Source organism: Pelophylax lessonae (genome assembly GCF_965119305.1).
Source record: "Pelophylax lessonae genome assembly, chromosome: 6".
Taxonomy (NCBI): domain Eukaryota; kingdom Metazoa; phylum Chordata; class Amphibia; order Anura; family Ranidae; genus Pelophylax; species Pelophylax lessonae.
The window spans coordinates 213,542,363-213,556,200 of record NC_138773.1 but is presented as its reverse complement, the minus strand read 5'-3'; the positions used below and the strand labels follow the sequence as shown (position 1 = coordinate 213,556,200).

The window sequence follows — 13,838 nt, the reverse complement described above, 5'->3', positions numbered from 1 at the left end:
AAGATTCGCATTGCTTCCCTTCATGGCAGCGGTATTTGTTATTTATGTACACTTTGTTTGTCTCTTTTTCTATCACTGTACAATTTGTTTGTTTGGCCCAATGGCGCTGGAACGCTTCCTGCGTTCCAGCAAACCCTTCCTGCGTTCCAACAAACCCTTCCTCTTCCTCCTCTGCTTCTAGCGTCCAATCGGTAGACGCTTCGTGGTCCCGCGCATGCGCAGTGCGCCGCGAGCGAAGTCGAGGCTTGGTTCGCACATGCGCATTAGCGATCGCGGCCGCATCACCGCTGACGTCATTCCGGCGGGAGATTTAAACAGCTGACGATTCCCCTGTACTTTGGGAATGTACTGTGGGCGTTGCGGCAGCTTCCCAGTGTCTCTGGATTCCTTGCTACAGGTATGTGCAATGGAGACTTGACTGCAGAGGGGGGGGGGGGGCGGAGGGTTGTCACCTCACAATGTATCACTGACATGGTGTCTGATATGTATTACCTTTCTTTATCAGTCTGGTTGTTTGGCCTGAAGTATGGATCCTGCGTCACCGCCCTCCTGTGGCCAGCCCTCTCACAACAGGTGGGTGCTGGCATTTTTCAGAGGGGGGGGCGGGGAGGGCTTGCTGGTCCCTAGGTCATGGCTAAATCCAGTGTCTCCCCGATTTTCTCTTTTTTCCATCAGCTCTCCCAGGCCTGATTTACCACAAGAAAGAGACCCTGTCAGACCTCGTGGGAGTTCATCCTCCAGATCTAAACGCCGTGAATCTCCATCAGGGAGTAGGCAACAAGGGAGACGCTCCAATTCCTCCCCCAGACACCATACACGATACCAGAGTCACCGCACACACCAGAGAGCCTGTTGGGGTTGTGGGGCGCATGTCCCGGAGGACAAGTCCCTATGTGAGCCATGTTTTGCTCATGCAGCCGGTGAGAGGGGGCAAAAGGATCAAAGATTGGAATCTCTAGTGAAGAGAATAGTACAACAGTCCCTGAAAGAATGGGGTACAGTCCCACCACTTGGTCCCACCACATCCAGTTCTCCAGGGGAAGTGCAGGAAGATCAAGGCCCCTCTCAACCGAGTATTACTTCTGCAAAGTCATCTGACAGTGATTCGGAAGAAGAAGGGGCTGTAGGCGGCTTTGAGTTCGCCTTAGTTTCACCCCTGATCAGAGCCATTAAAGAAGCTCTCAGATGGGAGGATCCTGTGTCTCCTCAGAAAAAGCAGCGGAAGTTCTTCAAGCACCTTGGTAAGGAGCGTATCAACTTCCCTTCCCTCTCTGAATTACAAGAGGTGATTACTGAAGAATGGAGTAAAGGGGATAGTAAGTCTTCCTTATCCTCCAAACTTGGGAAATTATATCCCTTTAAACCTGAAGATGTCGCCCGTCTGGAATCTGCTCCTCTTGTGGATGCGGCAGTTACAAGATTAGCAAAGCATGTCACTTTGCCACTAGATGACGCGGTCTCTTTCAAAGACCCTTTGGATAGGAAGATAGATCTGGACCTAAAGAGGATCTTTGTGACGGCCGGCGCGGCCTGCAAACCTGTGATGGCATTAGCAACAATGTCTAAAGCCATGGAAGTCTGGGTTTCCGATATAGAATCCAAACTTGGAAGTCTCTCGGAAGAAGCCGTAGAAAGTTCCCCTATTCACGAACTCAAGCTGGCTTCAGTGTTTTTAGGAGAAGCATCTATTGATGTTCTGCGTCTTCTGTCCAGATCGATGCTATCCTCAGTAACAGCAAAGAGGGCCTTGTGGCTTCGCCCGTGGATTGCAGATCCAGCTTCTAAACAGGCATGGTGTAAGATCCCTTTTGAGGGTACTTCCCTTTTTGGAAACAAACTAGACAGCGCCATTGTCAAGGCTACTGGCGGAAAGTCAGGTTTCCTCCCGCAAGACAGACGACTATTTGGTCAGAAGAAGCCTCAACCTAGGAGGCAATACACGGAGAGATCAAGAGATGCACGCTCTTACAAGCCTAATAGAGATTTCCGAAGAAACTGGAGAGGTGGTCAATCCTCTACTCGGAGGTCATCAAAAAATCCAGCGCCTGCTGGACAAGATTCCACTAAATCTTTTTGAGATTGGGCCCGTCCAGGCATGTCAGGTGGGGGCACGTCTTCTCCATTTTCAGCATGTCTGGGCGGCCTCAATCACGGACTTTTGGACCGTCAGGACGGTCTCTACAGGCCACAGATGGTCATTTCTGGCAGATCCAGTTCCAAGATTCATCTCAACTCATTTACCCTGTCTAGAAGAGAGAAGAGAAGTCTTGCTCGCCTATGTAGACGCCTTGGTGGCTCAAGGAGCGGTAGCTCCGGTTCCGGAACAAGAAAAATTTCAAGGGGTTTACTCACCCCTCTTCTTAGTCCAGAAGAAGAACGGGGCCTGGAGACCTGTTATAGATCTCACATACCTGAACAAGTTCATAAAGAACGAAAAATTCAAGATGGAAACACTCTCAACTATTCAAAGGGCAGTACTGCCGGGAGATTGGCTCGCCTCAATAGATTTAAAGGATGCGTATTTTCATGTACCTGTGGCAACCGACTTCCACAAATATCTTCGCTTCTGTGTTCGGAATCAGCATCTGCAATTCATTTGCCTACCCTTCGGCCTGTCTACCTCACCCAGAGTATTCACCAAAGTTCTTCTAGCAGTGGTAGCCTTCATAAGATTGAAAGGTATACGTCTACATCATTACTTAGACGATCTTCTGCTTCTGTCTCAAGAAAAGGATCAGTTATTGGCACACAGAGATCAGGTCATATCGACCCTCAAAGAGTTTGGCTGGCTGCTAAACCTACAAAAGAGTCAGCTGGAGCCTACTCAGCGCCTAGTCTATCTTGGGGCGCAATTCGACACCGTCGAGAATTCAATCTCTCTCCCATTAGAGAAGATACCGGTAGTGAGGGAGAGAATCCTTCCGGCTCTTTCCTCTCCTCGGCTGAAAGCCTCTCAGTGCCTCAAAATCATTGGCACCATGGTGTCCACGGCTCCAATGGTCAAATGGGCTCTCTGGCATATGAGGCCCTTCCAAAAAGGGTTCCTACAACAATGGAACACAGAAGAGAAAGATCAGTACATTCATATCTCCTCCAGCATGAGATACAGTCTTCTTTGGTGGCTGCAACGCAGGAATCTGCTCAACTGTCATTCTCTGGTTCCAGTCTCATGGACTATAATCACAACAGACGCCAGCAACTCAGGTTGGGGGGCTCATTGTCTGACAGAGATGACACAGGGGAGATGGTCTTTTCAGAGACACACTCCAGTCTCCAATATACTGGAACTCCGAGCAGCCTACCAGGGTCTTCGATCTTTCCAACACCTGCTAGAGGGGAAATCTGTAATGATTCGGATGGACAACACCACGGCAGTGTCTTATGTGAAGAGACAAGGTGGGACACGGAGTCTCTCTCTGCTACGAGAATTAGACCCGATCATGTCCTGGGCCCAGACTCACCTAGTAAACATCTCGGCAGTTTACATCCCAGGTTCACAGAATGTTCAAGCGGATTTTCTGTCCAGGGTCCAGTTGAACCACAACGAATGGTCGCTCCATGTGGAGTCGTTCAAATGGATTCTGTCGTTGGGAGTATCTCCCGAAGTCGATCTGTTCGCCTCCCCTTGCAACCACAAGTTGGAGAAGTATGTCACGAGGGGCAAGTGTCCTCAAGCTTACGGGACAGGTGGGAGTTCAGCAGGGCTTATGCCTTCCCTCCAGTACCCATCATTCTCAAATTCCTGCAAAGACTTCAAGCGGAAGGTGTGGAGATAGTGATGGTGGCGCCTTTCTGGCCGAACAGGCCATGGTTTCCGCTACTCCTACAACTGAGCTACCGGGACCCGGTCCCTCTTCCCCTCAGACCAGACTTGCTTCTTCAGGGAACATCAGTGCACCCCTGTCCTGCAATTCTCCGGTTGACGGTCTGGTTCTTGAGAGGGAAAGGTTGGAATCGCTCGGCTGCCCATCTACAGCCATTTCCACCTTGATGAATGCTAGACGACCAAGTACTAATAAAGTATACTGTAGAATCTGGGCAAGATTCATGGAGTCTGCATATCCTGAAGGTATGTCTTCCTCAGTCCCTGGGATTCAAGAAATACTAAGTTTTCTTCAGGCTGGTCTGGATATGCCCCTTTCAGTGGCAACTCTTAGAGTTCAAGTTTCGGCCTTATCGGCCTTCTCCGGGGTCATGTGGGCCCAACACCCACTAATCCAACAATTTTTCAAAGGAGCAATCAGGCTCAATCCTCAGAGAAGACCTAGGTTCCCGAAATGGGATCTACCTCTTGTCCTAAATGCCCTCTCCAAATCGGGCATAGATTCCTCTTCTTCTATCAAGGACCTGACCATCCGAACTGTCTTCCTGGTAGCCATTACTTCGGCTAAAAGGGTCTCTGAATTAAGTTCTCTCGGATGTAAAGAACCATTCTTGACTTTTTTTCCGGATCGGGTAGTACTGATACCCAGGCTGAATTCAAATCCGAAAGTCACCTCAGTGTTTCACCAGAATCAGGAGATTGTCCTGCCTACTTTCCGTTCATCTAATGAGTCCAATCCTCATCCGTTGGATGTAGGAGAATCCTTAAAAGCCTATCTTCAAGCAACTGCACCATTCAGGCAGTCTGACAACCTCTTTGTCCTGTTCTGGGGAAAGAACAGAGGTAAACCTGCTTCATCTAGGACTATCGCTTCATGGATAGTGGCAGCTATCCAACAGGCCTATAGAGCTGAGGGGCTGGCTCCTCCGGAGGCGGTGACGGCGCACTCTACAAGGAGTATCTCTACTTCCTGGGCGGCTTCGCGGCACGTGGCTCCAGATGTGATTTGCAGAGCGGCTTCGTGGTCATCAGTCAATACTTTTATGACCCACTATTGTGTAGAGCCTGCTTCTCTGTCCTCAGTTAATTTTGGTTTGACTGTTTTGTCTGCAAATAGCATGAATTAAAATTTTCTTTGCTAAAGCATTCCCACCCGTGTGGAGTGAGCTAGTTATTTCCCACACGTAGGCTGCCATGGAGACAGACAGGAAAACGGAAAATTCCTATCATACTTACCGTAATTTTCCTTTCCTGATAGTCTCCATGGCAGCCGGAGTACCCACCCTCTCGTCTTGGATTCGGCTAAGATATGGAACACCTGCTGTACCTGAGAGCTGAAATTTATGGGAGGGGGGTCCTATACCCTTGGAGTGGAGGCGGGGTTAACCCACACGTAGGCTGCCATGGAGACTATCAGGAAAGGAAAATTACGGTAAGTATGATAGGAATTTTCCGTTTTTTTTTAGATTTAGCATGAATTATGCGAGTTGTGTTATATTTGTGTCTGATAATAGTGATTTTGTTGTAATTTTAGCTAAATATATCTTTAATATTTTCTTGAGGGGGCCCTGCCAGGTAGTCTGTACGGGGCCCCCGCGATTTCTAACAGCAGCCCTGCCCGCAAACAACTGCAGTGAAAACACACTGCTCTGTGGAAATGCACGGGGCTGCTATTTATTCTGAATGGCACGCATGTAAAACCACAGTGTGCATGTGTGCGGTAACCCCCAGGGAAATTCTATGGTCGTTTTTACAGAATGCAGGCACGGCAGCCCATTTATTTGAATGTGCTGCCCTGCCCATGCAAACGCAGCCTACAAAAACGCATACGTGTGAACCTAGCGTAAGACTTAAAATAGGACCTGGTTTACTATTGCTAGGAGAGCAGCCCAATGCAACACAGGGTGCATTGGGGTACTTTTCACAATAAACAGTGCATGTAACATAAATTACCGCACCATAGTGGTGTGAGTAGGCCCTAAGACAGCACAAAATAAAAAAAATTAATGCAAAGTGCAGTAACTTCTAGCAACAAATAGGGTTAATTAACAGCTTGTCTACCGAGGTAATTTTTTTTTTGCACACATGTTAAAATCTGCTTTTTTTTAGAAATGACTGTAAACCCCCAAAAATATATATTTTCTGAAAGCAGAGACCCTGGAGAAGAAAATGGTGTTGGTTGTAACAATATGATATGTGTGTAGTTTATTTGTATCAAGTGCAAATCAAAAGAAAAGAAAAAAAGAAGAAAACATTCTAGAAAAATGTCGAACTTTACCGATACCAGAAAGGAGGACTATACACAGTTATACATATAAAAGTATCAAATGTATTGCACAACAACTTTATCTTATTTTATATTGTTTTTATTTTTCTTTTTTTTTTTCTTTTTTAACAGATAGATTTTTTACAATATAAAGGAAAAAAAAGGGCAAAAATGTAGAAAAGCAAACTTGTTTTATACTTTTTGTTATAAAACAAAAAAAAAGAAAATAAAGAAATGCATGGACAGCATGGACACTCCCAAAATTACCCTATTATCCGCAGGTAGCCTCATGTTTGCCACATTTTTGGAAATGAAGAAATTTGTTTCTATAAGGTAGTTAAGATGAGTTTGGCCTTCAAAAGCCTCCCATAAGATTTATTGAATGAATTAATTCAATAGATCCTCCCTTCTCCTTTCTCTGTTGCCAAAAAAGGGACCCCCTCAGCAATGGAAATTGTACTCCCTTCTTTACATCAGTGATCACTGTGCTGGCACAGAGTCACATGGCACAGAGTCGTTGGCTCTGTTCCATTAGCCAATGCACTCCACTATAGGTGCTCCCACCCACCTTAGTAAGTCCAGTGTTTTAAACTTTCAGTGAGAAGCTTTATGAAGAACAATGCGATTCCTGTGTCTACAATACGAGACAGCAGACTACCACAGCTTTAAAATACTTGTGATGATTTATCAAATATCCATAAATACTTCTGCAAATCCTTTGTGAAATGAAGGGTTGTTGACTTTCATTAGATAGATGCCTGATTATGTTAGTAATTTTATTGATAAATTCCCTTCTGCGTGTGCAACATATCAATTTTGAAAGTCTTTCTTTGAGGGTTTAGCTTTTTTTAAGAAAACTAATTTTCACAAGCATCTCTCTAAATCTCTAAACATATTGGTATCTGTACAAAGCTTGATTAAGAAAGTGGAGTCGTGACCTGCAGTCCAGTCTTTAAGAAGCTTGATGTTCAATATTTCTCTGATTAGGAGGATTTAATTAATCTGCTTTTTAGTTCTGAGCAATATTAAGCTAAAAATGATGGAAAGGAAAGAAAGAAATCTCACTGTAATATAAGGTTGTTTTGCTGCATGCAGAACAAAGGACAGTAGAGAGGGCCTGGGTTTTTTTCTGTATAATAGTTTATTGTCTCCCTCCTATTCAGAAATGACGTTTTGTGTTTTTTTTTCTCAATAAGATATTCTTAGCCTTGGCTAACTTTGAGAAGAATGACTATGGGGAGGAGCTGTCAGTCATTTATAAATGGAATCCAAAGAAAAGGAAGTTCTTTCCGTATCAGAGTATACAAACTTACAGTGCCCGTGACTGGGAAGCCTTTCACATAGATGGAGAGACTTTTCTGGCTGTTGCCAATCACAGAGAAGGTACTGTATCCATCTTTTCCACCAAAGAAATACCAGTTATTATCATTACAAACTGAATGCACACATACCAAAGCCAATTTTTTTTTTGGTTTTGATAGTGTTGAAAGGTTAGAAACTACATCATGTTTTTACTGTTCCTGGCTGTGAAGATTTTCCTCTTTATTTCTCTTAATAACAAATTTCAATGGGACAAAAAAGATGGAAAATCCAACATTTTCAGTTGTCATGAAAGCAGGAGGTGGAAAGAAATCTTCTGATGGAAGCAACTATTTTTGTGATCCCCTTTTCTCTCACTTCCTGTTGGGTCTGTGGGAGAAGAAGTTCTATATTTAGTTACATAGTTACATCAGAAAGTGAAAAAGCCCAAAGTATGGCCCAATTGCTTCAACAGGGAATCCCAATCCCTAAAGCAGCGGTCTCCAAACTGTGGCCCATGGGTCAGATGTGGGCCTTCGCTTGCGTTTTTCCAGGGTTTGTGGCTCTATTCCTCCCACTGATGCCAATGATGGAGCACTATTCCTCCCAATGACACCAACTATTTATCTCCTTAAAACCAGGGATGGGGTATTGCTTGCTTCCATTGACAAAATTACATTTTCTTTTCCCATCAGCCACAGTCCAGCCCCCCCCCCCTAAAGTCTGAAGGACAGTTAACTGGCCCTTTGTTTAGAAAGTTTGGGGACCCCTAAGGCAATTGGCTATTCTTTGGCTCAACAATTTATTGTGTTATATTAATGGGCAGTAAAATGTTTTGCATTTTGTGTATTTAGGTTCACATCCAGCTTTTTTAAAACAATCAATTTACTTGGCCAGAACTAGTTTTTGAGGTAGTCTATTTCACAGTTCTTACTTTGAAGCCCTTTTTCTATTCACACCTCTTTTCCTTTAGATGCAAAGAGTGCCGCTATGCACTTTTCAATAACCTTAGGTTTGCACTAAGTTCACCATTTATGTTTTTATACTTGAAGATTATATGCCCCCTTAAATGCCTCTTCTCAAGTGAGAACCCCTTGATAGTTCTTTTTACAGTTCTTTGCTCTATCCAAAACTAAAAGAAAACGTTTGGCTTGTTCAATGCTAGATAGTTAACCTGTACCTAAAAACCTGTGTAACACTTCCATTCCCTAATTCTCCATTGCTACTCAATATCCAAAAGTAAAAGTAAGATCCCCAAATACTTAAAAATAAATGTGGGTCCCTTTAGGACCAGTAATGCTTCAGGAGTGCTTCCAGCTACTGGCTTTGGCCTAGAGACCTGTGTATCAAATTACGGGGAAAAAAAAAAGCAAGTGTCGAGGACTGGCGAACTAAAGCATTAAGAGGATTAAAAACTGAAATCCTTAGCAGATAGGCTGCACTCTCTGTATTATTCAAAAAAATGTTATTTTCAATTTTTAGTGGAAATTTTAAACAACAGGCCAGTTAACAGTCCATTAGACTGTTGGAGGGTCAAACATTGGCCTGTGGGTGTGAAATATAGTTGGTATAGTTGGAGTGTTGGTAGTCAGTGGTAGTAAAAAATGCCATAGCATTGGTAGTCTGAGGTAAAAAAAAATGCGTAGTCAGGGGAAAATGGGGATATTAAATGGACTGGTGGTCAGTGGGAGGTGCAATAGTTCCTCACCATTGGTGTGAGTGGAAGTAATAATGCACATTTGGTATAAGTAAAAGGAATAGTGCTCAATCCTTGGTAGTGGTAGGAATAGTTTCCCATCATTGCTTTCAGATGGAGTGGAATGTCACTGAATTGAGTTCAGTATTCCCTTACCTTTGCATACGCTCCATATCCCACGCTGTTCTTCTACTGATCGGAACTATACAGTCATTGTCAAGCAGGAATTCACTCTGCAATACAGTGCCTGCTAAGGTTTATTGAAGATACTGTATATCACTCTGCATTTTAGCACTCCTTGCCTACTGCTGCTCTAGATGCAATGATACGCCAAGCAGTGGGCCATAATTGGTATATTTTGATCAAACATCTAGCACAGTAGAATACTTTGGCCCAGTTATTAAATAATTTTATTTGACAAGTAACACAGATTAATGTGCATTACTAAAATGTGTTAGGTCAAAAGAAAATCACCTAATTCAGACCTGTCCATGTAGGTTGTATGCACACAGAAGAGTCACCATCTACCAGATCCCCTTCAAATAAGGAATAAGAAAACCCATTCCAGTTATAAAGGCACCAGTCATCTTTGAAACATTTTTGTTTTTCTATTGCTGCTGTGTATATATTTAGATTTTGTGTTTTAAGAACCAGTATAAATCTAATTTATAATTTATTACATTTTGACTACAGGTAATAACCACAACATCAACAGTGTTATTTACAAGTGGAACTCAAGCAATGGGTTATTTGAGATCAACCAAACCATTCCTACCTCAGGTGCCTATGACTGGGAATTCTTTAATATTGGACCATATTCTTTTCTGGTTGTAGCAAACACGTTTAATGGAACGTCAACCAATGTCCAGTCCCACATCTACATTTGGCTGGGAAGTGCGTTCCGGTTCTTTCAGTCTATAATGGTAAGTGACGAACTTGATAAAAACACCCATTATCACAATCCATCTACTTTTGCATTTTCCGAATTATTATTACATGAAAAAAGGAAATAATCCAGGCATGTAATATGCTTCCTAAATTTTTGTTGGGTCTATGCTGCATTCATACCTGATAAAGTACCATCTAGTACACTGACACACTTTCTCATTAATGAAAACATGCTGAAAGTTCACATATGTATACAGTATGTGAACAGTTTAAATATAATGAAAACACCTAAATAATTTTCACTACGTGTTTCAAAAACCTGGAAAAGCTTTACAGAATTCTGCAAAAGCAAACAACAGTTTTCATAATATTAATATTGCAGATGAAATATATAGAGCTTTCAAAGTGAACTGGAAGAAAAATAGCATATGTATACATATTAGTAACAACTAAGTAACGACTTTAATAAATGTTGGTACATTTTTGTGCAGCAAAGGTACCCATAGACTCGAGATCACAGCTGACAATCTTTTATCATTGGGCAACTGCTTTTGAAGTAAGATTAATCCACCATTATGTTACCATTGATGTATTCTGTTGGAGGCAAGTTGGCACCTAAAGAATCTACCTGAACCTCTTTTTTTCCCTCTCCATTCTCTTTGAATCAAAATAAACATGAATGTCCTGCCAAAACAAGTTGTTTAGACAAGATGACAACATGTTTTTGGAATGGAAGTTTGGAACACATTCCAGGGCACTGCAAGATCAAGCCTGCATATCTGACCATTATCATACAGTATGTCCATAGCGGCCCTAAGACATGTCACAATTCTTAGTGACAACTAACAGGTTGGAGGGTCAGTGGGTGGAAGTGACTTTGCCCCACCAATCCCCCACCTTTTGTTCCAGCTGAAAGCATCTCCGTTACTTTTTTTTTTAGCTTAAAATGATAGTATAGGATCAAATTATACTTTTTTTTATAACAACAAACATGTTATCCACACCTGCTCTGTACAATGGTTTTGCACAGAGCAGCCCCAATCCTCCTAGCCTGGCACTCCTGGCTCCACCCCCCCCCCCCCAAGTAGCAACTGTATAGGAAATGGTTTGACAGCACTCCAGTGTCAGTGGATAAAAAGTCTTTATTTCTCCAAAATTATGAAAGCAAAATGAACAGATGCCTCAAACAGCAGACGCGTTTCACGAATCAGGTTCGCTTATTCAAGTGCCCACCATAGTAAGCTGCTTGCTATAAAAACACTGGTGCAGGCTTACTCCCATGCAGGCTTTTTGTGTCCATAGACACTTAAAGTGTGACTCAGCCCCGCCCCTTGCTCCCTCTTCACTGGCTGTGATTGACAGGCTCAGGTAAGTATAAAAGGGGACTTGGCTAGCGGGGTGACTGCATACAAAAGGTTTTTTAAACAACCCTTAAGCCTTTACAACCACTTTAAGAACATCTGATCATGGCAAGTATAGGAAAAAGGGTAAAGATATAGAACAAAGAAATTCTTGTGATTTTTATGCTACAGCAGATATATGCTTCAGACACTCTGTGTAAATGAGGCCCAACAATTTTTTCTATTGCAATTGTTTATTTAATGGAGAATAACCATTTGTCAGTGGGCACTAGTGGATCTAATAAAACATCATCTTCTAATTTATATCTAACTCTTCAATAGCAAGATTTGTAGACAGCAATTTTACTGTCACTAATTACCAGCTATATTTTTAAGTATTTTTTTATTTTGCATTTTGAAAAATCTTTTGGGAGAATGTGACCTCATAGTTTTACTATGTAATGGTTTTTGCAGTTGGGTGGAACTAAGAGTTCTTGTGGGGATAGCACTTAAAGCGGAGTTCCACCCAAAAGGAGAAATTCTGCTTTAAGGCCTCCTCTCCCCTCCCCTTTGTGGGGGGAGGGGGGGCAGGTACCTGGTTTTGACAGTTACCCGCTCCCACTTTCACCTAGGCAATTCTCCTCTCTCCCTGCAGTCTTCTGGGACACGTCACAGGTCCCAGAAGACTGGGACCATTCAGAATGCACCCGGCTGTGAAGCTTCCAACCTGAACCAATATATGTATGTATATGCCATACCTGTAGGTCCACTGGAAGCAGACAATCACTGTAGTAATAGTCTTCTGAGCTGCAGCAGGCTAGCACAATGATCTATGTTGTTCTATGTCCATTCAAAGAACACCTTGCATTCATTAAGAAAAATGCATATTATTCTGTAAATGATGCCAATGCTGAGTAATAACACCCCCCCCCCCCCGAGGTCAGTGTGTAGCGGGGCAGCTGCTTGGCATGAGATGCTCCAAAGGCAGTGGCAGTCACTGTAGAAATGGTGGCTAGTACAGTGATCCTCTGCTTCCCCAATGGACCCTCAGGTATAGCATATGAATACTTACATTGGTCCGAGCTGAACCAATGTAGCTATGCAATAAAATCCGTACCTGGAGTTCAGCTTTAGGGCTTGCTAAATTTGCCTAATCACATGATCATGTCACTTGAAAGGGCACTTTAGCATGACATAAGTGTTATCACAACTTAATGATTTAGGCCCAATGGTATTTTCTTATTGCAATTATATGTCTTTATTGTTAACAATGCTGAATAAATTGTCCTGCACTAATTCATATTCTACCTGAATAGGCCAATACATTTTATGAAAATATCAGTGGACATACTTGGCAGTTGATCTCTCAATTTAAATTCATTAGCCTCTATTTCTAAAATACTGATTTCCACATCATTTGTCTCCCTGGATTGATGGTTTTTGCCTTCCTATTTCTTTATCACTTTAGAAGGCAGTCAGTCATACCATCCCAGCCTCACCTTCAGTTGCCACATGACTCATACCTCAGTAACAAGAACCAGGTTGAAGGTCCATAGTGTGAGGACTAATGCAATATGTTAAATGGACAGGCTGGATAACAAAATACATCATTCATTGTTTTGCTGTAGGGCTGGAATAATTTTACAGTAGCAAGGGAGTCCAAATAGACAGATTAGTACATTCACATATATTTATAGGATACTATTGCTTCTTTTTTCCTGCCAATCATCCAGACAATACCGTCCAGACAAAATTTAAATACAGTACATAAGCCCTACTCTTTACAGTTTTTATATTCTAACAAAATAAAAATTTATTTATATGATTTTACGTGAATAATCTTAAATTATTTTGGATTTTGCAGATTTTTTAAGGATCGCCCAAAGTCAAACTTTGGATAGTATAAAAATGCATAAAGAAGAAATAGCCTGTGTTTCTAGGTCTTCTATTTTTGATTCTGGCATTCGTTATTAATTTAATGTACCCCATTGTTAATATGGTTGGTTGGTTAGTTGCCTGCCACAGAATTAGTGGCAGGAGGCTGCAGTACTAAAAGTAGCGGTTGATGATATTTCATGATGCAGGAGATTTGAAAGGTTGTGCAAAGGTTAGATTCAGGTAAACTGAATGAAAGTCCACAACTATAGTGTTTGGATTGGTTTCTTTTGCATTATAAGTTTGCTGAAAGCTTTTACTTACTGTAGCACCATTGGGCTAAACAGGGTTGCTAATAAATTTAGCTGTGCTAGGTGGTAGGTAGCCTGGCTAATTTGTAGTCTTTGTGATAATTGGATTTTTCCTCCTAAGCCTGGTTTAGCTGTGGTTTCTCTCTTTTGTCAATAGGTAGTACTGTTACCTTTGGCATTAGTGTGATGAATTACAGTAAGTCTAGGTTATGGATATGTATATTTTTCTCAGCCAATCATACTGGCCGCTGAGCATGTTGGGAGAAGGTATTTATTTGGAGGAAGTCAGGTGATCTGTGTCCTTTTCCACCCAGACTCCTGTTTGGGTGGGTGTGTGAGG

At 42.4% G+C, this 13,838-nt stretch overlaps 1 protein-coding gene across 1 annotated transcript in view; it reads left to right on the top strand.

Annotated features, from left to right (window-relative positions):
* Nucleotides 1-13,838, top strand: part of TSPEAR (thrombospondin type laminin G domain and EAR repeats) — a 208,808-nt gene that overhangs the window by 129,012 nt on the left and 65,958 nt on the right. The window contains exons 8-9 of the mRNA XM_082259971.1: nucleotides 7,286-7,472; nucleotides 9,778-10,007. Of these exons, the coding sequence (XP_082116097.1) occupies nucleotides 7,286-7,472; nucleotides 9,778-10,007 (417 nt within the window). The remainder of the gene's footprint in view (nucleotides 1-7,285; nucleotides 7,473-9,777; nucleotides 10,008-13,838) is intronic.